At 47.4% G+C, this 24,558-nt stretch overlaps 1 protein-coding gene across 1 annotated transcript in view; it reads right to left on the reverse strand.

Annotated features, from left to right (window-relative positions):
• camta1a (calmodulin binding transcription activator 1a) overlaps positions 1–24,558 on the reverse strand; it is a gene marked incomplete at its 3' end in the record, with an annotated part of 384,283 nt that overhangs the window by 3,470 nt on the left and 356,255 nt on the right. The window contains 9 exon segments of the mRNA XM_080853296.1: positions 75–95; positions 1,736–1,807; positions 2,857–3,100; positions 3,597–3,775; positions 5,810–6,330; positions 6,701–7,061; positions 7,349–7,427; positions 7,869–8,065; positions 9,717–9,907. Coding sequence (XP_080709422.1) covers positions 75–95; positions 1,736–1,807; positions 2,857–3,100; positions 3,597–3,775; positions 5,810–6,330; positions 6,701–7,061; positions 7,349–7,427; positions 7,869–8,065; positions 9,717–9,907 — 1,865 coding nt within the window.

Here is a 24,558-nt window from a genome sequence, read left to right on the forward strand (position 1 = left end):
AATATAGAGCCTTGTTGCAAAGGGCATAATTTAGGAGCACTTCAAAGGGACAGACAATAGGAAGAAAATGTTACCTTCAAAGCTATCCATGTTAGCTTGTAAAAGAAAGAGATGAGAGGTAAGGCAGAGATTCACTAAAAGGATAACAGTTCAGGTCTGCAATACACAGCAGCAAACCCTTTCAGGAAGCCCTTTAAACGTGCAGTGAGTGATTCTAATCGAATGCACTTCTTGTCAAATTCAGTCAATATCCTCAAGGTCCACTAGCCGACTATTCTGTGTGCACGCTGAAAAACAGCTGGTGTTTGTACGCAGCCCTGACTCTGTAAATGGGAAACAAACAAAATGCTTCTGACAGAACCACACAACACAATTCCAGCCAATCAGCAGCAGGGGGCGTTTGTGCTCGTGCACAGGACCAGGGGAAGGGGAGACGGTGCGGTAAATCTTTCCAATAGTGGAGAGCCCTCTGAAAGTTGTCACGAAGACAGATGGGGAGGTTTCCGCTTGACAGGTGGGTAACATTAGTTTTGCTATGTTTCGGGTAATGTTAAATTACTTGCCCATGGCCATGCAGCTTACTTTATAGATTGCCAAAAAATGCTGTGGTTGTGATGTCACCTAGTGACATAGAAACAGGAGAGTTGTGAGATTCGCTATCTGGAGCTGCTAGGAAACCGTCTCGCACTCTACATTGTATCTTAGCAGCAGCAACTGTAGCGACAGATGTCTAACCCACAACATAGCTAACGTCAGTTGCATTACTTGCAGTGTCGTTTTTCGCTCTATGTCATGTTATTTGTTTGTCTAATGTTTTTAGCCTGTTCTAAGGTTTTATAGCCATGAAAACGTAAAGCAGCAATAAGGAGTTCTGTTCCAAAACCTTGCAAACACCACCAACAGCCCAGTTGACACTGATAGAAGCTTGCCAACACAATAACGGGTGTCTTTTGGCAGTATAGCTGGCAATGTCATGCTGTGAAAGCTTTTCTTCCATTTTTGCAGAGTATTCCAGCCCAGTATGCAGAACTACATAGGGCATATTCTGGATGACTAGTGGGAAAGACACAAGTGTTTATCTGTCCTTCACATGACCATATGCTACTACATAATGCTAGTTGCTACTAGTTGCCTATAAAACCATACCTCAAAAAGTGTCAAATTGTTGCATAGTGTTACTTTAAAAACACAAATTTGCTGGCACTGGGATTATTTGGAATGATGCATAATTCAAAATGCTATGCTAGGTGATGTCACCATCCTTGTTAGTTAAACTGATAATCTTCAAACCTACAGTCCTCTCTTGAGGTTGTTTTATATGATATCATTTTTATCTATAAGAGAAACATCCACTTCCATGCCGTATAAAGCTGGAATGTCTAGACCATCTCCACCACCCGGGCCTTGGACAGCAGACACTCTGGATTCCGCCATATTTCTCTTTCGGTCAGCTAGCCCAGTTGTCAGTGTCGTTGTCTTGGCAATGTTCATTAATTTGGGGGGGCAGAGCTTCTGAAGGAGCACTGAAAGGAGGGGTGTATTTGTTTGATGATAAGTGGTGCTACTACTGGTATGCTAAAGAGAAAGGATATTCTGTTTGTATTAGGTAAGAGTGACACTTCTTTGCCTCCTGGAGCCAAGGCCTGTATGCTAGTCTTCCTAGTGGATGCAGGCCGTGACTTGACTGGGGTATAAGGGAGATATGAAGGTCTGGAGACAGGAGTGGAGGACGCACCTGTTTATACTTCCTGTAACAGCGCTGAACAACGGCAGCGGCTACTTCCTGTTGCTCCCGTAGCGGTCGGCCCTGTTGGAGAAGAGCAGAGGGGTCAAAGGTCAGTGTCAGGAGTGGTTTGCTCCACAGCCAGCCGTCACCTCTGCAGTCCTCCCGGCCAGACGCCACGACTAGCAGTCCACACCCGGGAGCTGCAGAGAGGTACTTCAATGATGAGAGAGAGAGAGAGAGAGAGAGTTAGACAGACAGACAGGGAAAGATAGGGAAATAGGGAGGGGAAAACAGACTGAGAGAAAGAGAGGGAAGGAAAGACAGAAGGAGATAGAAAAAGAGACAGCTAGACAGAGAGGTGGGCTGTGCCAGCATTCCCGCTCCGATTCACCTGGCAGAGCTGGAGAACAGATGCCTCAGAAGGACAGGGAACAGTTTGAGATGTGGAAAGTCATTATGCACAGCCACAGGGGAGAGGGGGGGGGGGGGGGGGGGGGAGAGTGAGCGAATGAGCGAATGAGAGAGGAGAGGAAGAGAGAGCAGCGTCCATCTGCAAAGCCTGTAGCACTAAGGACTGAATGATTGGGGTTTGAGTGAGAAAGGAGAGGAGAGGAGGAGAGGAGAGCAGCGCAGTCGTTCCCTTTAAGCCAGGCCATGCACTGCTCAAGCCACCAGCAACCTTTCCCATGCGTAAGCCACAGGGACTGCAACAACTAAATGTGTGGGTCTGAGTGTGACGTTTTTGTGTGTGTGTACGGAGGAGGACAGACAGTAAGACAAGAGTTTGTGTGTGTGTTTGGTATGTGTGTAAGTGTGCATGTGTGAGTGCAGATCACTGCCCATTTCTGTAAAAAAACTGTAAAAAAAAACACAACACTTAGAGAAGCTGTGCTGGTGACACAAATGCCACTGAGCCTCAACTCTGTCTCTTTCCATGGACAGATGGGAACCAGCACCTCCTCACACACACCGATCAACCTGACCCACCCTTCCACCCACCCAGCCACCACACAACACATACACATCTGCACTGCGACACATCAACACAGCTCCTAGAGCCCCACGCGAGGACACCACTTCTCACGGACGCACACCCTCACTGTTGGCTGTACCTGAGACCTGGCCTGTACCTTGCACTTGTGGAAGGCGGTCTGCACCAGCCGGGCGGCCTCGTAAAGCTCCCTCTGCTCAGGGTCAGACAGCGTGAGCTGGGCCAGGTCCCGCTCCACCTTGCTGTTGGAGGCGCTCAGGAACTCGCTCCACTCGGCCGGAGAGGGCAAGCCGGGCTTCTCCATGGGCCCCTCATGCAGGGGTGACCCACCAGGGCTCAGGCCGGGGTTGGACGAGGGGGTCAGGGGCTCGCTGTACAGGGATCTGGGACAAGGAGAGATCGGTAAGAAAAGAAACTTGGTTTTATAGATGTTTCAATGCCAGTGTTGTAACTGCACAGGGATTCAGTAGAGGACACATAGGCTTTGTTCAGACAGCCTCCTGGCATTATCCATTGTTGCACTGTTTCATGTCCCTATAGTGTGAAAACATATACAACGAAGAAGGACTTTCACTGAGGTAACTTTCATCTCAGTTTCATCTTACATTTAATGAGCAAGACGTAAAGACTGTATATGAAGACTGTATATGAAGAGCTGAAGGAGCTGTTCTTTGGACTGCACTCTTAATATGAAAGTCTCATATGCTTTACACGGGTCACACTGACAATGACTCAGAGCCAGCGAGAGCCGCTTGAGAGCTCAATGTTCTCAGTTCTATTGTAAAGACTTCATTCTGTCCATCTCCCTTCCCGGTGTTAAACTACAGGCAGGACCCATGAGGTGATGGCGATCAGCATCAGACTGGCAGGGCAGCTCACCGGAGATGGATGATGCTGGGGAGGTGTTCGGCGTCGCCCAGGTAACTGGCGAGCCAGCTCATGGTGTTGTTGACGCTGGCGCTGTCCAGGGGCACCGGGTCCACGGCCGCGAAGTTCTCCTGCTTTATGCGCTCGGGCGTGGCTTCGATGATGTGCTCGGCCAAGGTCATCATGTTCGCCTGGGGAGAGATTTACACACACTCTTATTCACACAAATGCCACATGCATGTCAATGAGGGCCAGAACAAACTGCACTGCTAATCACACATGCATACGTAATGCATGAAGAACACTTAATACATACACACACACAAAAACATAAACACACACAGACATACACACACAGACATACACACACAGACATACACAAACAGACATACACAAACAGACATACACACACACACAGACATACACACAGACAAACACACACACACACAGAGACATGCATTTTCTTGGTGTTCAGTTTTGTGCTGAAAATGAGGTTTGCGTGCAAATGCCATATTTACATACATCACTTGTCAAGCTCTGTTGCCAAGATCCCAGTGTTTACCAGTGGATCACACACAGTACAGAGTATATAAACCCAGGAGCTCTGAGCAAATATGCCTACACACACACACACACACAAACACACACACACACCTACAAACAAAAACACACACACACACACACACATCTACACATGAACACACACACATATCTACACACACAAACACTCCCCCCCCGTATCTGAGTGCCAGCATGGCCATCCTCCTCAGATGCGTCTGCTCTCTCTGTCGAGCGTGACAGAGACGAATGGATCGGCGAGTGCCTCTTGGCCGGCCGAGTGGATCAATGGCTGGAGTTTATTATGTGGTGGAGGTCCAGCCTGCCTGCCTGTGAGCCCGTGTGTGAGAAAGACAGAGAGATCGAAAGAAAGAGAGAGAGAAAAAGAAAGAGAGGCCAGCCCTTGCCCTGCTCACACGTCAAACAGACATCCGCTCTTTATCCTGTGATTCAGGCCAAGTTAGTGACCGGCGGCTGACCGACCCGCTGGCTGGCTGGCTGAGGCACAGGACCGGCTGGCGGGTGCCAGCTACCTGACGGATGGGCACTCGATGCCCTCTTTATTTTTCCACGCTTCAGTGTTTGTTTTGTAATCCGGGCGCTATTTAGAGGCACTTACATCACGGAGGGTGTGAGTGTGTGTGAGTGTTTGAGCCGGCTGCCGGAGATCACATGGCGGGGAGCGTCTGACGTGGAGCTTTGCCGTGAGTGGATGCAGTCTATCTGGTGCTCAGAGGCAGTGTTAGAGCTATGGTGGCAGCAATAACTCATACAACTTGCCCATGGATCTTCAAATAATGGACACTGTTCACTTTTGGAGCTGCAACTTACAGTGCACATGTATCGATCAGCAGCATTTGTGGACCCACCATCTTGTCGTTAACCGCTTTGAGTGCTGCGCAGATATATAAATGTTATAGGCGTATGTGAGCAAATATTTAAATGGATGAATGTGTCAGTTTGAGGAAACTGCCCATGTTTATCCTGCAGTGCACTGACAAATGCACTGTACAAACAGGTATCACAGGACTGTATGAGTATGAAAGGTGCACATGAAGTACATGTGTCACTATGTGAAAGTGTGAACAACAAAGAGAGACTGAGGACGGAGTGAGTGAAGGAGTGAGAGTGTGCTGAGTGTCTCCATACATGAGTGAGAAAGTGAGTGAAGGAGTGAGAGTGTGCTGAGTCTCCATACATGAGTGAGTGAAGGAGTGAAGGAGTGAGAGTGTGCTGAGTGTCTCCATACATGAGTGAGAGAGTGAGTGAAGGAGTGAAGGAGTGAGAGTGTGCTGAGTCTCCATACATGAGTGAGAGAGTGAGTGAAGGAGTGAAGGAGTGAGAGTGTGCTGAGTGTCTCCATACATGAGTGAGGGAGAGAGTGAGTGAGTGGGTGTATGAGTCAGAGAGGGTTTCCATGAATGTCTCGGTGAATGAGAAAAACAGGTGCAGTTTTACAGTCGCGTTAAGGGTAAGATGAGTAAGTGTGAGTGTGAGAGGAAAGAGGTGTATGAATGATGTATTATTTTGATTTGATTTCCATTTTTTTAGTCCACAGACATTCGCCATGGTTTCCATTGTCGGGGGCCTACTGGTTGCAGTGTAACAGCTGAACTTTAGAAGAGGTAGAGGGGTTGTGAAGGTCTGACCGTTGAGTTCAGACTCACCTGCAGGTCGTCCATGTGTGTGAGGCAGTCCTGGCTCTCCAGGTCCTCCCGGTAGTTGAGCAGCTCCGTGTCCACCATCTCCCTTTCTGTCATCATCAGCATGCTAAGGGGCTCGCGCTGCCTGAGCCTCCCCGCCAGCTTCTCCTTCCCCAGGCTGCCACCTCCACCTCCGCCACCTCCTCCCTTCCTGCCGGAGTACACCTCCCGCGAGCTCCACTTGGTCCCTGCTCCCCGGAACGAGCCCAGCTTGGTCTGAACCAAGCCTCCAGTTCCGCCACCACCAGCACCGCCGCCTGCCCCATCCTCGGTGCTCTTGTCTGGGCTGACGGGCTGGGGGGAGAGGGTCTTGGGGCTGTGGAGCTGATGCTGCTGCTCCAGACTGAGGGGGACAGACATGGCCTTGTCGGGTCGCATCTGCGCCCCTCCCTCGGGGTTGGGCTTGTGTTTCTTGGCCAGCGGGAGGTCCCGATGGCACTCACTGCTGTAGTAGTTGGAGGGCTCTGACCGGGGCCTCCTCAGGTCTGTGTGAGAGAGGATGGAAATGAAAATGAATGGGGATGGATTCCACCAATCAGTGCCACATCATCTTTGTTAAATGTTGACTTTTTAAACCATATTTGCTTCTTTAAATATTTCATTGATAGACCTATGCAGTGTTTTATTTCTGAAGGTGCACAAACCTTGAGAAACATCATAACACTAACCCTAAGCCTGAAGCTATGGCTATTTGTGTACCTCACCGTTAACAGTGTCAACAGATTCTACAGGTTTCTTTTCACACAAAAGAATAAAATATCGAAATTCAGTTGGAGCAGATGTTGTGTGGCAACAATAAAAAGCCATCTTCCAACGCCAGCCTGCCTCATGGATCTGTAGAGCACCACTACTCACCGGGGGTCATGTTGCTGGATGTACTGGTGGTAGTGGTAACCGCTCCGCTCCTCTGTCCACTGTGGGTCATCACTCCGTCCCCGGCCCAGTTCACCATCCAGCCGCCGTCGGAGGAGGGGGCGTCGGGGGCGGGCGAGAATCCCAGGCGGGAGCTGGGCGGTGGCGGGGGAGGCAGGGAGGTGGGCGTCTGCTGCTCCTCTCTCTGGAGCTGCTCCAGGCACTCGGCCAGCTTGGTGTGGCCACGGGAGCGTGCGATGGACAGGGGCAGGCGGCCCAGAGAGTCAGGGATGGCCAGCGCCCGCCGGTCCCACTTGTACAGGACCACTGCGGCCTCCAGGTGGCCCAGTGCACAGGCCCACATCTACACAGACAGAACCAGGGGATGAGTTGATGGAGAGACAACCCAAATGATCAGCACACTTTCAAGCTAGTGGGGTTGGTAAAGGATCCCTACAGCTATGACCAGGCTATGAAAAAGTAACTATTTTAACAACCTGCATTCTGATCCTGAATCAGGTCTGGCATTGAGCTGACAGACCTGTTCTACATCATGATAGAGCTGATCCTTCTGCTCCAGCGTAGTTTGCTGTTATACATGTCAGTACTGTAAAAGACTGCTACGGTATTGTTCAAGTCTGAGTTTCTCACCAGTGGGGTGCAGGAGAAGTGGTCTACATTGAGAGGGTCGACCTCCAGCTCCAGATCAATACTGTCTGCATGCTTCGTGCTGGAGATGACAGAAACAATAATGGAACATTTATACAAATGCAACTGAGGCAATGCATCCATCTGAGTTCTTATGTGTCATACCAAGTCATTATCTAATGTAAATACAAAAAAATATTTACAATATGCTTGTGTTTGTGTTCTTTTGAAGTGCTGGACAAATATACTAATGCATATCTGGCAAAATTGCATGACTGATAACATATATCTAGTTTAATCTAGTATATCCTAGTATCAAGCTTAGTTTAGCTTAGTATATGACCTTGATGACGAGCTGAGCTACACAACACAACATAGAACATCTTCTTGACTTCATTTTTTTCCCCCCAATTCACTGATGCTGTCAAAAATGTCTTTGGACCTTTCTTCAAGTACCGTTACTATGTTAGACAGACCACCATTAGTACTGTCTGTGAGCTCTAACATAGTGTTTTGGACTCACCGCCACTTGATAAGGGTCTGGATGAGGGTGGCGTAGCCCTGCCCGGCAGCCAGGTGCAGCAGGGTCATGCCCCGGAAGGTCTTTGAGTGGATGAGGTGCTTGGACTTGGCCCAGCAGGCGCGATTCATCATCTTCTCACACACCACCACCACGCGGCTCTCAAAGGAGCTCCCCGCCTGACCCTGGGCAGACATACACTGACACACAAACACAGAGGGAGGGGGTGAGAGTCCCACAGCCCACAGTCATGGTGCACAAACAATGTCCGTGATGAAACTACTCAAGCTGTCTGGAGGTGAATGGTGTATGGTAAAGTCAGATATGGATGGCATTTTACATTATGAGACTGGTTCAGGGCCGGATTAAGACATTTTGAGGCCTGGGGCTAATTACCAAGATGAGGCCCCTATATCGCCCCGACGCACATCGTGACACGCACACAAACCCACGCCAGGTGCACTGTCACATCAGTGTTTTAAAGTCCACAGAACCACTCTATAAATATGATCAGTTTAAAGCCAAGGATAAAATGTATGTATGTAGTAGACTACACTGTAGACAATAATAAACCAATAATGCAAATGTATACATATTTCCATTCATTCAAAAGCAAAAACAAGGCTAAATAGCCAGGGAATGAAATAACGAATTGATTAAGCATATGCCTATTAGTGAAGCAACAGCTTGGCTCCGCGCCCACGTTTCTATGCGAGAGCACCGACGTGCGGTCAGGGGAGGCAGAGCTTCACCTGTCATCATTAAAGTAAAAAAACAAATAACGATCAAAGGAAACAAATATTTTCTACTGGTCTGTGATATAAATGTATTTTCTGCATGATTCCAATCATTTCGAGCAGTTTTATAACCAAAATCGCTGAATTTGCGCATGTCCTGTTCAACCAGACAGGAGACAGCAAGACGATGAGGCAACGACGAGCTGTGCTTCATCTCAGATTGCGCAATACCTCACAAACTGGACTGACTGTAGAACCTATTTAGTCCTGCTGATCTGACAAAAAACCTCAGTGAAAACCTCTACACTAATATTTGACCATGACTGCGAAAATGGAAGATTCTATAGCTAAGCTAAAACATTTCACTTAGCTATGTCTAACTGGCTTGCACATAATTTGTCTATAATTTTCAATGAATTAGCCTAATCTGCAGCGATATGCGTGAGGATAAGAACTCATACATCTTCAATTGCTGAAAGAATTTCCGTTTTATTAGGCCTATTTAGATGGAACCGGGAAGCCTGGCTTGTTACCTGCATCATCGTATTTGAAAGCGCGTTATTAAAAGCGTTTATCCCTGTCTTAATTATGTGGTGCGAACCAAAGCAAAGTTTAGAAATGTGAATTAATCTTCTTCAGTCTTACTTTGCACTTGAGGGCTTTTGCGATTAGAAGGTCACGGTCCACGGACCAGTCTTTTGGCCCCACTCTCGTGCTTTCTTTGACCGGACATTTTCGCGCATTATAATTAGTTTCACTCTGAATGTTTCTAATGTTATGCGCGGTGCGGTGCCGTTGACTCACTCGACATCGGGCGACCTGAGGCCCCCCTGGTGGCGAGGCCCGGGGCTGCAGCCCGGTCAGCCCATTCGTTAGACACGGCCCTGGACTGGTTTTAGTATAAAGATAATGTTGATAAACGTAACATGACACTGGTACATCATTGCATGCTATGTATCAGAATGACTACACACAGGACATGGCACGTGCCTTGACATGTTTATGATATGGGCTGCCAATCGTATAACAGTCATCCCGTGCCCCACAGAAACCGCTTGATTGCAGGTTTTTCCATTCATTAGTGCCAATGTCTTGCTGCAGTGAGCTCCCCTACCTGGGACTGCCCACTGATGCCTCCGCCAGCACCACCTCCTCCTGATCCTCCACCTCCTCCTGCTGATGCACCTCCTCCAGCTCCAGCGCCTCCCGCTCCTCCGCCGCCCTGCTGCTGGTGGCCGGCCATTTCCGCCATCCTGCGCTCCATTTGCTCCAGACGCTCCAGGATGGACATTCTGAACTGGTTATCTGCAGCAAACACACACACACACACACACACAATTACAGATCGGAAACAGGGTCAGAATCCGATTCATTATAACAATAAAAAAGAACCAGAGAGGCTCACTTTGCCTAGCCGAAGATGTGAAAGGGAAGTTAACATGTCACCATATAAAATAATAATACATAACAGCTATACAGTGCATTTGAAATACGGCATCTAACATCAAACACACACACATTTAAGATTAACCGCTGTAACACTAGACCTAACTGTCAGTACAAGCCAGGATATTGGAATAGTCAGCACACACTCAATGCAGAAGTCCAACTCTCAGTTGACTCACACATTTCATTATTCTGAATGCACACTGTTATTGAGGGCTCCAAGCCAGCGGTGCCTGACCCACCGCTGGAGAAGGGCTCTGAGAGGGCTCTCTCTGCAGAAAGCCTCTTTGTCTAAACTCGTCCTCCATTGCGCTCTGGAGCGCGCTGTGTTCAGTCATTAGTGTAATTGCTATCAGGGTGAGGGGCTGGTAATGAGGACATCAATCACCATTTACTGACCATGCAACATTATGACAACAACGCCAGAAAAAAAACCATCGCCATAATGAATGAATGCTTATAGAAAAACAACATCAACAGCATCAGCTAATGGATGTAGAGGGTGTGGGTGTTCAACGCAGCTTCTTCAGCTGCTTTAGTGGGTCACGGGTGGGCCTGCTTTTGGCGTATGTGTGACAGGGACCGTGAATCCAGCTAACGAAGGCTGGGATTTCTCACAGCGTGAAGTGGGCCAGCTCTCATCCTGAGCGTTCCACGCATAAGGGCAGCATCTGAGCTGAGCAGGGGGGTTACCTTCACAGCCACAGCCACAGCCACATCCTCAGTCACAGCCACAGTGAGGCGCACACATACAGTTTACAATGCCATGGAACAGTCAGTGTTTAAAGTTAAAGGTTCTCAAGAAATACTATTTACAACCATGGCCAAATATGAGACACAGCTCTTTTGCCTAGAAAATAAAAGTAGTTCAAGGATGACCCCAGGATGTTGCTGTTTTTCTTCACCACTCAATCCCACTGTTTGAAAATCCAGCCAATTCCCTCTTTTGAAAATGAAAGGCAGGGCCCCCTTTAACAAGTAAAATATGACTGACCTGATATGCACAGAAGTGTTCATATATCATCGACCATTAAAAGGCATACAGCTGGTCCATCACCACAAGAGCGAACAGCAGAGCTGCAGCAGCAGCAGTAGCGCTTTAGAACTTTGTCCCACTGGCTTTGAAAAAATGTCCCACTGGCTGTTTGAGCCAGACAGCCCCGACCAGACACTCTGGTTACATAATGCAGGCTCTGGTGCTCTGCGGGACTCAAAACCTACTATTCAGATGACTTCTTTAGGACAAACATTCTAATGCGCTGTCTGTGCCTGTCTGAACTCTCTGTGCAGTTGGGCTGCTGCGGTGGAGCTGACGCGTCACTAATTCGGAGCAACACACTCTGGGAACTAACGGGCAGTGACAGGCGCGCACCGCTAGCCTGCATGGCTAACAGAGCACACAGGAAAAGAGTGCAGAACCCAAAGAGGAGTGTGTGTGTGTGTGTGTGTGAGAGCGTGTGTGTGTGTGTGTGTATTCACTGGCCTCCCGCCACGCTGAGGAGCTGCTCCCACCACTGCTGCATCAGAGGGGGCAAAAAGGGTTGCTAGGTTGGTCGGAGATGCTCCATGGTGTGGCCTACGGTGGCAGGGTTGGGACCTGGCATGTATCCTGGCAGCTGTGCGGACGCTGAGGGCCAGCCGATGGTCAGGCCAGCCTTGTGGTGCAGAGGTGAGATGGTTCCTGCTGAGTGACTGCAGCTCTGCTGGTAGAACACAGCTCACGCCGAGGCTCCAGCAAAGCCAAGGGGGCAGGCTTAATTACCAGGAAGGACAGGAGCTAATAGGGTAACGCCATTTCTGCATCGAGAGGCATTTTATACAACAAAAAACGAAATGATTGTTCATTAAAGAAATTCCCTTGTACGTCGCTTTTGACAAAAGCACGTGCTAAATGACAAATGTAAATGTAGAAAAAAGCAATCGCATACAACTACAATTCCATGGAACCATCTGAAAGACTAGATTGGCTAAAACCATCTTTAACAGTCAAGCTATTCCTCAACTGGACATTCAGTCTCTATTGTAAGTCACTTTGCAGAAAAATGTGTCCGCTCAAAGTGCTTAAATGTAGGATGCAGGGAAGGTTGGTGTGCTAGAGCCGTCATGGCAGCAAGCCTGGGCTGTGTCTGCTGACTGTGGGACAGTTGCACTGCAGCACGCTGGATGACTGCATTGGCTTCCCTCGTTGAAGCGCTGGGAGACCGTTTCTGTGGCAACCTGCTGCTGAGCGGTAACTAAGCGACAAGAACATGCCTCTGTGTGTGTGTGTGTGCGCGCGTGTGTGTGTGCGTGTGCACATGTGAATGTGTAAGGCTCATGCAACACCAGCTTACTGATGAATGGGAGAAGGTGGTTGTGGAAAAGAAAGAAGGCAGGAAAAAAGGAGACAAGCAAACACAATAGCACACTACCACTACAACACATCTACAGTACGCCAACCCAATGGCAGACTGGTTTGGTTATCGGCTTTGCGATGCTCACTGAACATCAGTGACCACCTTAAAAAGAAGAACAAACGCAAGGCGGTTTCATGACATTTACACAACACTGGGATCCAGGCTATCCGCATCTTATTGCCTGTAGATAATGTCACAAGCGTCGCTGTGATCCACACTTAGAGGTCATTGGGCTGTCACTGTGTAGCTTAAACTGTGAAAAGGAAAGCTGGCAAACTGGAGCAGTAATCATGGTTGTTTTGCACAGAAGATATTTGTTATTACTAAATTGACCTTTAAGTGTGGAGTTTTCTTTTCTTTTTTTTTAAGAAAAGAAAAGCAAAGCCAAGGGCATCAAGTCTCAACTGTCATTGTTTCCCTCGTCTCTCCACTCTACTGGCTTCAACTGCCCTACCAGACACACAGAATGTTTTACATTGCCAGGTGGACAACACCACTTGTGGGTGGTGGTCGATTTGATTTCTTTTTTTCTAAAACACTTGCTTTTGTCTACTACCCCCAAATGGCACTTCAGCAGTTTGTGTGAATGTGTGTGTGCGTTTGTGTGTGTGCATGCAAAATATAATAGATATATATGTCATAATATAATATATATATATATATATGTCAAGGGGGGGGAGAGAGAGAGAGAGAGACAGGCAGAAAGAGAGAGAATGCAGCAAGAGGGAATGTGCTTCATCCCTTAGAGGAGGACAAGGTACTACACACAGGAGTAAAGGAAGGGTGCTAAGTCAGAGCACTACAACCTATCTAGGTATCACACTCTTCTTCAGCCTGTCAGCGTGGCAGAGACAGTTAAAGGAAGGCAGAGAGTGAGAGAGCATTTACAAGAGACTACGAGAGGAGGAGAGGTAGATATAGAGAAACAGAGAGAGCAAGAGAGACTGAAAGACAAAAAAGAGAGCAGTGAGAGAGCGGGGGGGGTGGGATGGAGAAAGAGAGAGGGAGAGAAAGAGAGCAGTGAGAGAGAGAGAGAAAGAGAGAGAGAGAGAGAGAGGCAGAAGCACTTAGCAGCAGCTTGACATGTCTTTGTTCAGACCCAGTGCTGCAGTATGCTGCAGTGCAGATGATGTCATCCCCACCTGCTGCCTGCTGCTCAGAATGCGATGCACGTACACTGCAGAGGGAGGAGGGGGCCCAGGGCTAAAGTGGGGGGAGGAGAATACCAGCCATCAGCCAATGGCAGCCTCACTAGCGCTGTGATGTCAAGAAGCACCCGCCCACTTCCATCTTTCCCCGCCATAATAGCCAGCTATGAGTGAGTGAGTGCTATACCAGACACATGCTGGAGCCACCTAGCCAAAATCACCACCAGTTAGGCACATGCATACTCCATGTCACCGCATCATATCTCCACCCGGCACTTCAGCCAAGTGAGCTCTAATTCAGCTGCTACAGAGATGGGAGGGTTTGATTGAATGATTTATTCTCTTGGTATGGGCAATAGGATGTGTTACATAACATGAGCCTTCACTGAGGAGACAGCGTGAGTCCATGATGTTTCTCTACATCATGGCAACCCAGAGGGAAATGAGCTCGAAGTGGCAGCAGAAAAACATCCAGCAAGCCAGCGTCCCTCTCTCGCCATCCAATGCTGCCCTTCCCTGTGTTTGACTTTTAATTTGAAGCAAATCAAATGAATGCCCCTGTCCCCAGCTGATCTTCTCTGTCATGTCACCCCTGTCAGTCACACACACAGGCGCGTAGGGGACAGGAAAGGGGGGTGGCGCGCGAGCCATCTGCTGCCTCCCCCGTGAGGAGACACTTCAGAGGCGGAGCAGGGACCCGGTCAAAGCCTCTCATCTCTCCAGTGGCCCGTCCTTCTTCTTCTTCGCTTTCCTCCTCTTCTTCCTCTTCCTGCTGGCCCCTCAACGGGCCTCCCAGCGCCACTGCGGTGGGTCTGTGATCACGTCTCTTTAAACGGCCAGAGTTCTGTCCAGAGAACGGTTCTTTGGTGTCTGTGTGTCTGTCTGTCGGGAGAGGCGGAAAGATGCCCAGTAGCTGAACTGTGCCCACAGAGGCACAAAGTTTTCAACTTTCAAACCAGGCCGGAAGTGGAGCATAACAGGCTGGTGAGAGGCGAGAAGGCAGACTAATGGCACGTGCTAAATGCTAACAAACACATACTCAAAATGCACACCTTATACACACACACAGACACAATCACACACATAGTACACTCTCACACATGCATATAACTCACACAGCTATGCTGTATATTAGGGGTGGGGGGGAAAAATCTAAATCTAATCTTTGATTTCTCTCGATTCTCTCTAGAACGATTTTGTCTCGATTCAGAAAATTTCATAATTTTTTTACACGTTCATTTTGTGGTGAAATGCAAGCTGCATCAATTATTGCATTGTTCAAAGAAAGTCATAATTGTGACAAGGAAAGGCTTCTTCTCTAATTAAAAAAATACAGAAGGTAATTCATCTGTTGATTTCCTTTAATTATCAAACACAAAGAAGGAAGTGATTTGAGACTGAGTAGCAAACTCAAATGTTTTAAAAATTGAGATGCATCGATTATCGTTTTATTGGTTTAGAAATTAGAATTGATAATCGATAATCGGTTTAGAATCAATAATCGAATCGTGAGGTGCCAAGAGATTACCCCCCCCCCTACTGTATACGTCTACAAAGATAGACACACGCACACACTCATATGAACATAATATTACACTCATATATGCTCACAGAAATGCATACAAACACACTGCATGCACACACTCAGCAGTCCTGTGATGCTCATTAAAAAAGCAGGTTAGTGGACTTCCCCAACCAGCCTACAGAGACAGCCTACAGAGACAGCCTACAGAGACCTTCTGCCTCTGCCTCATTACAAAGCATTTCATTAACCCTCTGTGTGTGGACACTGGCCCTTAAATATATAGCGGCGTATAATCCACACTGTTTGTCAAGTCATTCCCTTTAATCCCTGGATCACCAGCACACTTTTGTGTGTGCGCTTCTGCACACGGGAGCCCTCCAATGGGAGGGATTTAGCACAGCCCCGGTGCCAAGAGGGACAAGATTTACTCAGCACAGACGGTATTTACACACACACACACACACACACACTCGCACAATCACACACACACACACATAACCTCACACTCAGACAATCTCTCACACACACACACACATAACCTCACACTCAGACAATCACACACACACACACTACATTCACACACTTATCGAAGTCAACAAGGAGATTACGTTTCAAATGCTCCAACAGATGGTGAAGGTTAAGGGGCAGGATTTGGTCATTTCTTCAAACAAGGTTCACAAACATATGCTCATCTCTGGACGCAACACACCAACCTCTAGCAGCCTAGAGAGGACTGCTTACTGCATTAGGTGACTTCTCACACTGTTTTGAAAAACAAGTCTGAAAGAAATGAAATGTCAATTTTCATCTAAACTCAATGAAACAAAATCAGACCCGGTGTAAACATCCCCCCTCTCCGCAGAAAGTGTGTTGTACAGTGTTGTGTAAAGTGGCGCCGAGAGGCTAAACGGCTGTGTCAGCTCTAATCATCCACCATCAGACATCACAGGAGCTCCATTTCCAATATGATGGGACTTATTAAAACCGGGAATCGATGGGAAACGGCAGGCGGTCCTCCGGTGCCAAGGTCCATTATCGTACCCTCTGAGATCAGAGAGGACACTGGGATGTTCTCATGCACGGTAAGAGAGACGTCTCTCCTCTCCTCTCTTCTGCCCTCCCTGATACATCTGTCTGATGATTATCTCCTTCCTCCATCTTTAAGCCTGCTGGTTAACTGGGTGGAGAGGTGAAGGGGTGGGATGATGGATGTAAAAGCCAAGTAGTCACACCCCCGCCCCCATCTCCATCTGTCACCAACCCACTGAACTGCCACCCATGGGTGCCCACCCCCCATTCCAAACACACACACACACAGAGTGGTGACACAGGCTGGTATTAGAGGGGTGGGCAGGGGGAAACAAGGCCCTGGCTCTTTGGCAGGGGCCCATGCAGCTGGGGCCAGGCTGAACCATCTGCACTCGTCTGCCTGCCCACACACACACACACACACACACACAACACACACACACACACACACACACACAACACACACACTCACAGGAAAGCGTCCTCTTCAGCACTCCATCTTAAGTCCTCGACAAGACCCTCCACTGAGGCCTCAGCAAGGTCTCCCCTAAGCTTAAAGACCCAGAGCATCTTTACTATGAAAAGGCCTATATGAAGTAGAGTGAACAAATAAAATGAGCCTTTGACTTCTACCAAATGGTTTCCCACAGCATCTGAGACCACACACACATGCCCTACGGGCGGTTAAAAGGTAATGTTTATTACAGAGGGCAATTGCTCCTGTGGGTCAACAGCACTGAGAAAGTCAGCATTGATTGTGGCTCACTGCTCCTTCTCTGTCTGGGCCAAGTATCAACTCAAGCGAAAGCTGTCCGTGGACAATGAAGTCTTTCTTAGTGCCCTATCCAATTTAACATGACCCTATCGGTTAGAGAGCCAATAACCTATAGTCTGTTCAACAGCTCGAAAAATAATCTATGTTGCAAGTTGATATATGGTGTGTTTTACATCAGTTCAGCACCGATACAGATGCACAGACAGTGAACTACATTTAGATACAGTAAGGGAGACTTTCCCCCATATTACAGTCTGCTTTATCATGGCATTTCTGGCAGCACAGCAAGACGCCCAACAAGCCATTCCGGTTCCACAACAGAGACAATTAAAGAGAACTGAGTCTAGACTTCCAGAGCGCCTGAAGCTAGGGCTGCACACACACACTGCAAATATCAACAGTCCTACGCTGCACATTTCAGGTGCTCAGAGCAGGCCAACGCTAACGGAGCTTAACTGCTGCAGTCTGTCTCCCTGATACAGAGGAATGTGGAGCACGGACGTTAGAATGGTTATCAATAGCAAACGTACATTGAAGTGTTAACATGAACATGCAGAAATACACGCACACACAAACACATATACAGACACACACACACATATACAGACACACACACACACACACACACACACACACACACACACACAAATACAGACACACACACACATACAGCACATGCATAAATAAACAGATGGACACACACTAACATATCACACACACACACAAACATGGCATGGGTACAAACAAATACAGATGTTTAAACACATACACAGCCACACACACAAACACACACTTGTTCACATCTCCCACTGCCAACCAGCTAATGCTATGTGAGTACTGCAGACAAGGTCACCTGCGAGGGAGCCAGGTTAGCATGCATCTGACCTCCCTGCCAGCCTTCTAACCAGCTCTGCAGGGAGGAGGCATTTCCATTTCTGAATCGTGACTTGGGAGGCATATTGGACGCAAGGCTCACCTGTGCATGCCTGTGCCTCCCATGACGGAGACAGAGAGGTGAGGAGAGGAGAGGATGGTAGAGGAGAGGAGAGGAGAGGAGAGGAGAGGAGAGGAGAGGAGAGGAGAGGAAGGGACCATGTGCAGAGCCAGGTTTCTCTACCCACCAGCTGAGAGAACTGCTAACGACTAGGGTCACACCTCCCTCCTGATAGCTGCTTATTAGCTGCTGTCTGGTGGCATCTGCTGTCAGGGAGCACATCTCCCAAGTACTGAGCAGACAGGAGCGCACACAGCTGCCCAGGGACGGAGCATGGCGCATGTGTTAAGTGTCTGCTGCCAGGCACATTAATGAGCTTTGTGGGGGAGGAAAACACAGTGTGCACATACTTGTCATTTGTCCTGTTTTACTATTACATGTGGCCACTGCCTGAATGCAACTGGAGCTGGATGTGCTCAACCTGTGTTGTTGTTTTTCTATGGGTTCAGCCCTCAACTATCTATTTAAAGGAGGGAAGCTCATGCAGGCAGACAGGAAGATGTCACAAGTTAATGTAGGAACAGATCTCATCACTTAGCAAGGTTAAGCAGATGTGAGAGGGTCAATGATTGCTTATAAACATTGTGTTTGTAAACAAACATTTTTCTACAATTTCAACTGAATTTCTACATGAAGAATTCAAGTGGCAACTACACAAAGAGACAACCAGTCACTTCACACCCAATGCATTTTTGAAATAGCATCTTTGCATGCATCCTGAACTCCCCTCGATTTAAACTCCCGTTGCTGTAAAGTCTCTTTGCTTCTGGCTGGCTGCCCCTGCTCCAATTTGGGGCTCCGCACATAAACCAGGCTCCAAAAAAAATAAATAAATTCAAATTAAATCAGGGCCCGGCCTCTCCTCGGCAAATCCTCCTCTAATACCCGCTCACGCAGCAACGCCCTCGTTCTGTCACCTATTTTACATCTACAACCAGTGTTGTTTACATACATCCACATAGACTGCTTCCAAAGGGCACTTTTGATCCCCCCCCCCCCCCCGCTGTCAGTTCCAATTCCCCAGCTCTTCTGACATCCCCCCCCCCACCCAGTCATTGGGCTCCTTGCGTCGGGGGCTGCTGCCTTATCAGGCTCTTTAGGGCTGCTGAGCTCCAGGGACCGAAGGACCTGGCCAGCCTCGCCTCCATCCATTTCTCCACGTCTCTGCCAATCTAGGGTCCCCTAGCTCTCTCGCTGGATTGAACACACACTGACCTCCTGTCAGAGGCCTAGCTACAGTGGAAGCTCCATGGAAGTTTGATTGTTTTTTAAGGTTTCTGGGGCACTGCGTGGAGCTGTAGCACCGTGGTATCTGCATCAGGGCAGCTTCTTAACTAAGCTATGCATTTGACTCAGACTGGGCTTCTGTCCATACATAACAAGGAGACTAAACTATTCTCTTTGTTACCTTTCAGCCCCAGAGCCCAACAAGAATAAAAAGAGCAGAGGTTATGAGTCATGCACAATGGCCTTTGAATAAAAAAGATAAGACATTTTCAGTCTGACTTATTCTGGTTTGATACAGAATTCTAACATATGGCTCATGGTTAATTCAGTTATAAATGCTGACAAGCCACATGATCAGTTACATCACTTCCTGTTACTTGAGTCCTCAGCAGACAATAGAGTTGTGCTGCCTCCACACAAGTTTGAACAGTGTGAGGCACTAGGCTGCTGCTATGGACTATACAGCTATGCCGCTAGCACAGCAGGAGAGAGCATTTAAAAGGTATATTTGTGGGCTTTAATCACTTTGCTTGGCCCAGCAGGTTAAGCTGAAGAAAGTCAAAGCCCACAAACTGTGCCATTATGTGTCTGGGCTTGAGAGAGCGCCGTCTAGTTTCCCACAGGAGCCTGGGTGGCATGCAGAGGGCATGTAACAGGGCAACACGCCTCTAGTCCTGCACAGCCTGACCTTCGGTCCACCTCCCCCTTCAGAGTGACCTTGCACTGGTCTTTAGGAGACCAAAGTGCACAGTGAGAAAAAGCATAGAGCAAAACAACCAATGTGTCCTGTATTTAATTCATGATTAAATCTCTTGGAAAAACCTTAAATATTGTGCACCAGAAGTCTCTGACAACAAAGTACACTTGACAAGAAAATCTATTTGTCAGCACAGGTCAAGGGGGATACAAAGAAGCCTATCAACAGGTTGCTGGATACACCGATATTTGAAATAAGGCAATGTGTTTACAAGACAAGTTTACCCAAAACAAACACATTTTTTTTTACTTCTAGGTCGGTAACCAAGTCTCTCCCGCCCTGGCTTATCGGCATGCAACAACACAGCCAGCGATCGTCGCGTCATGTCACATGGTCCTGAAAACTAAAGAACAACTGATTGAAATGAGCTCAGATTAATCGAAGATTTCGTCTCCACAAAAAAAATATTCTCTGCAGAGATCAACAACCTCAAAAGCTGTGACACAGCACAGGTGTGCAAAGCCCATGTAGTTGTGTAACCTCTGCCAAGACAATCACTGTCTGCGCGAGGGGACAAAGCGTGTGGCTTGGCGTCAATCCAGAGCTTGCATTAATTCTGTTATTCCAGTTAAAGTGAATTCCCACAGAGAGATCGGTTTAGACAGAAAAAAACGTACTTAATCTCCAACGATTGGGAGAGCATCATTATTCAGGGGAAATCAGGGGAAAGGCTTTGGTTTGGGAGCGTTATCTTTACTATTACGAGTATCCTATAGATGCAAAACTTGACAATGTCACACTTGTCACACTGGGGCAGTTTATGACATTACATGTATATTCCACAAGGATCTGTTTCATAATTGTTGATAACTGTGTGACCACTTTTTCTGTTTTACAGATAAACAAATATTTTCAGCAATAAAGCCTCAGACAAGGCACGTGGATGCAGTTTAATTTCAGTGGTAAACATTATTTGAATGCGTTTGCATAACTTTGCTTTTATAAGGCGTTTGCTTCGGGGATCCGTGTGTTTACGTGTATCACATTAACACTGTTAAAAGAACTTGATACAGCCCAAATGTGCCATTATTACAGTGCTTTGGACACTGCATGGCTTAAATTCAAGGAAAAAAGCTGTAGCGGCAGCTCCACCGTGCAAAATACAAGTGGTTTTGGTTGTAAACTAAATGCACGTTTCTCTAAAACCGTTGCACTCTAAAACAGAAATCTAAAACCAAAATAAAAGTATAACACCACGACATATTTCACAACAAGTAGGCTACGCCGTGGACCACTGATTGAACTGCACAGATAACTTAGTCCTACATTGTAAATTGATGCAAATGAGATCCCAGGTCTGTAGTAGCCGTGTACGCAACTTCCCCAGTCAGTCACCGTCAGATAACACACACATGCATACTGATAATATTTGTTTAAACATATCCAACCTTCTAGTTCATTGTCCATGAGTAGACTCCCCTTGCAAAGCAAACGGTCCCCTTATCTTAAGCAAAAGCAGATGTCATTCATCGGCATCCTGACCAATGTCCCAACTGCTGCATCTCACTCATGTAATTTCTCCACACTATCGTAGCTCTAAATGACGTGGTGAACGCAATAATGAATCCGCGGAGAGCTACAAGCTAAACTGCGGGCACAACAATTGTACAAAAGTGCAGAAGCGGCGTGTAGGAGAAGACAGAAATATTAAGCCCGCTCACTTGTCGTACTCCCGTGGCTCACTCCCCTCCACTTCTCTCTAGCCCCCTCCTCCCCCTCCCGCGCCACCACTCTGCCCCCCGCTAGCCTGCAGTAAAAGGAAAAAATCCCGCCACGAGTAGACGGCGGTGCGCACGTGCCGCAGGTAAACAGACGCCCTAGTTTTTCCACCAGCCATCGCGCCTTTTAAAGCTTGCGCCCCTTGGCGCTCTCATTACTATTAACAATTTGCTGTTAAGTGTTTTCTGATATTCTAATCGTCGACCCGATGGAGCAGAGGTGGGTACATTAATTTCATTTCAACTTTGGCTCTTCTGTCGTCTTGCAAATGCATTTCAGTGAATAAAATAAATGTCTGTGCGGGGGAGAAAACGACACGTTGATGCGTAAATGCACCAAAACATCGTTTTCCCCGGTCAACATCAATGTCTAAACGCTTGCTTTGTCAACATGACTAGGCTAGTCGTTACAGTGTTTATCAAACACACCCACTGCACTGTGACATCGCATGCAGAACTCCCGTTGTTCTAATTTGTAGGTTTGAAATTACGATTTCACAACATAGCTTGATATTCATATTGGACTTTAATGCTCCACGCAATCGTTTACGTCTAAGTAATCTACAGTGTTTTACGTGTAGCCTCAGAAATATGTACTGCCTGTGTGGACAATGAATTAAACCACGGTTACATCGCGAGGCAACTCCGTTACCTCTGCCATTTTTTTGTCCTGCCCGTGGCTCCCTACCTGCAGTGCTGCAGAGAAAAAAAAGCGCCCCCTCCCCCATTCTGCATTATGACAAATCAAGCCGGGCAGCTGTGCCATTAGCACATCATAGCATACTCCCGGGCAAGAAGACGGTTAGCTGAGGAATATGCTCTCGAAAGAGAGGTATAAGGGGACCGCAACTAGTAGCTTGTTTAGAGGAAACCATCCTCACGTCGCAGTATTCGTTCAGCGTTTTGTTCTTTTATGTATCCACGATGATAAAGCGCAGTGGAGTAATTTGGAATGACCCACGGGCAGCGCATTATTTGAACAAAGCAACACTTCAATAATAATGATAAATTCACACCAGTCTCGGTCAATATAATTTTCTTTTGTCAGGGAGTTAGTTCCAAGATGTGAAGGATCCTTCATAGATCCGTCAGTTATACATCACAGGAAAAAGGAAATTCACCAGTGTTTTCTTGTAAGTGTCACCTACAATGTATCTGTTCAAGGATAAAGTTACATATTGTCAGTTAATGCATGATACTGTCTATTCAGTGATGCTTACAAGTTTTTGCATTAGTCTACCGTGAGTCTACCTTTATAATTGCTGTGTCTATTCTAGGTGACCACTCAGTGGCAAATAAATGTTAACAGTGTTAAACGCACACAACACAGCACACAATGCCTAGACTAAATGTTGTTTCACAATTCCCATTACTATTAATCAAGTTAGCTTTCTGGTTCAGGACCTTTCATAAACAGACTGAACTAGACATGAACTTATTTTCTTGTTCAAGTGCTCCTACTCAATGCTGATTTTCTGCTGATTTTCAACAGAGTTAAGGCTACAACAGCTGAAACAGCAGCAACCAACACCAAACAGGAAACAAATGCAGCCAAATGTGAGATTTTTGATAATAGTCAGGCAAGAAGGTTACAACTTGAATTAATCTACCTGTGTTGATAAACAAAATGCAACACAACGCAAGACCAGCAGCAAAGAGAAGGACAAAGGCATAGCCCTCAAGTAGTGTCAGATTTCACCCTGAAAATGAAAATAAAAGAACCTAGAGGGTGGCCATATCAATACACTCCAAACACTCTGCAGTGGGCCCCGGATGGCAGCTGATAGGAGAATCGGCCGAAAGGCTTTATCAGAAGGCTGTGCATCAGGAAGTCAACATTCAAGAGTGTTTGTCCTCAGGCTCTCGAGTTACTTGAGTATGTAAAAGCATGTCTTAAGTGTTTGACTTTATGTGTGTGTGTGTGTAGGGGGAGGGTTACATAAGTGCTTCTGTACACATGTGTGGTGTATGAACTTGTTTACATTCAAGTTTATTCACTGGCCTTTTGGCGTGAATCTGAGTGTGTGTGTGTGTGTGTGTGCATGGACCGCAGAACACATTTCAAACTGGTCAGGCCAATCAGCACCCGACCCCTGTTCTCTCCGTAAAATCTGTTGTCTTCCCTTCCAAAAGCAAGCAGTGTAGGACATGTGTGGCTACCCATGTTCAAAAGTAGATAGGGCCTGGACCCCGCTTGCCCTACCGGCTCTACAGTCCATATGTGTGTGTGTGTTTATGTGTATGCACGTGCATGTGTGTGTGCGTGTACGCATTTGTGTGAATGTGTGTGTGTGCACATGTGTTTGAATATGAGTACACGTGCATGTGTGTGTGTGTGTGCGCGTGCATGTGATTTGTGTGTGTGTGTGTGTGTGAATGGAGCAGCTGAAGTAGTGGTGCTGTATGAATGGCAGAGAAAGCCACCTCGTCACCACACACACACACACACACACACACACACACACACACTTTTCCTCCCTCCCCCTCCTCTGCCTCCAGGGCTGTCTGCATTGCAGCTGTCCCTTCGCCGAGCGCCTCAGCCATGCCCTAGTTTATCCTGTCAATGCACACTGCACCAACAAACGCTCCCCACCTCCACAGACAAACACCATCAAGAAGAGCAGTGCACTCCTCCTCTCCTCTCCTCTCCTCTCCTCTCCTCTCCTCTCCTCTCCTCTACCAATCCTCTCCCCCTCCACTTCTCTCTCAGCTGACTGATGCTCACACCATCCAGCCATGAAAACACAAACATTTGTTCTGCTTCGCACTTTTCCCCCTCCCTACACACACACACAAACACACACACACACACAGTCTTTCTCTCATTGCAGTAGTAACATGTTAACAATGAATATCCATGTGTCCCCTCCTGTCCTCCCTGTGATGAAGTGCCTGGGCCCTCGACCCCTGTTCACTCCTAATGTGAGTTCGCATGTTGACT

This window comes from Sprattus sprattus (genome assembly GCF_963457725.1).
Source record: "Sprattus sprattus genome assembly, chromosome: 16".
NCBI lineage: Eukaryota > Metazoa > Chordata > Actinopteri > Clupeiformes > Clupeidae > Sprattus > Sprattus sprattus.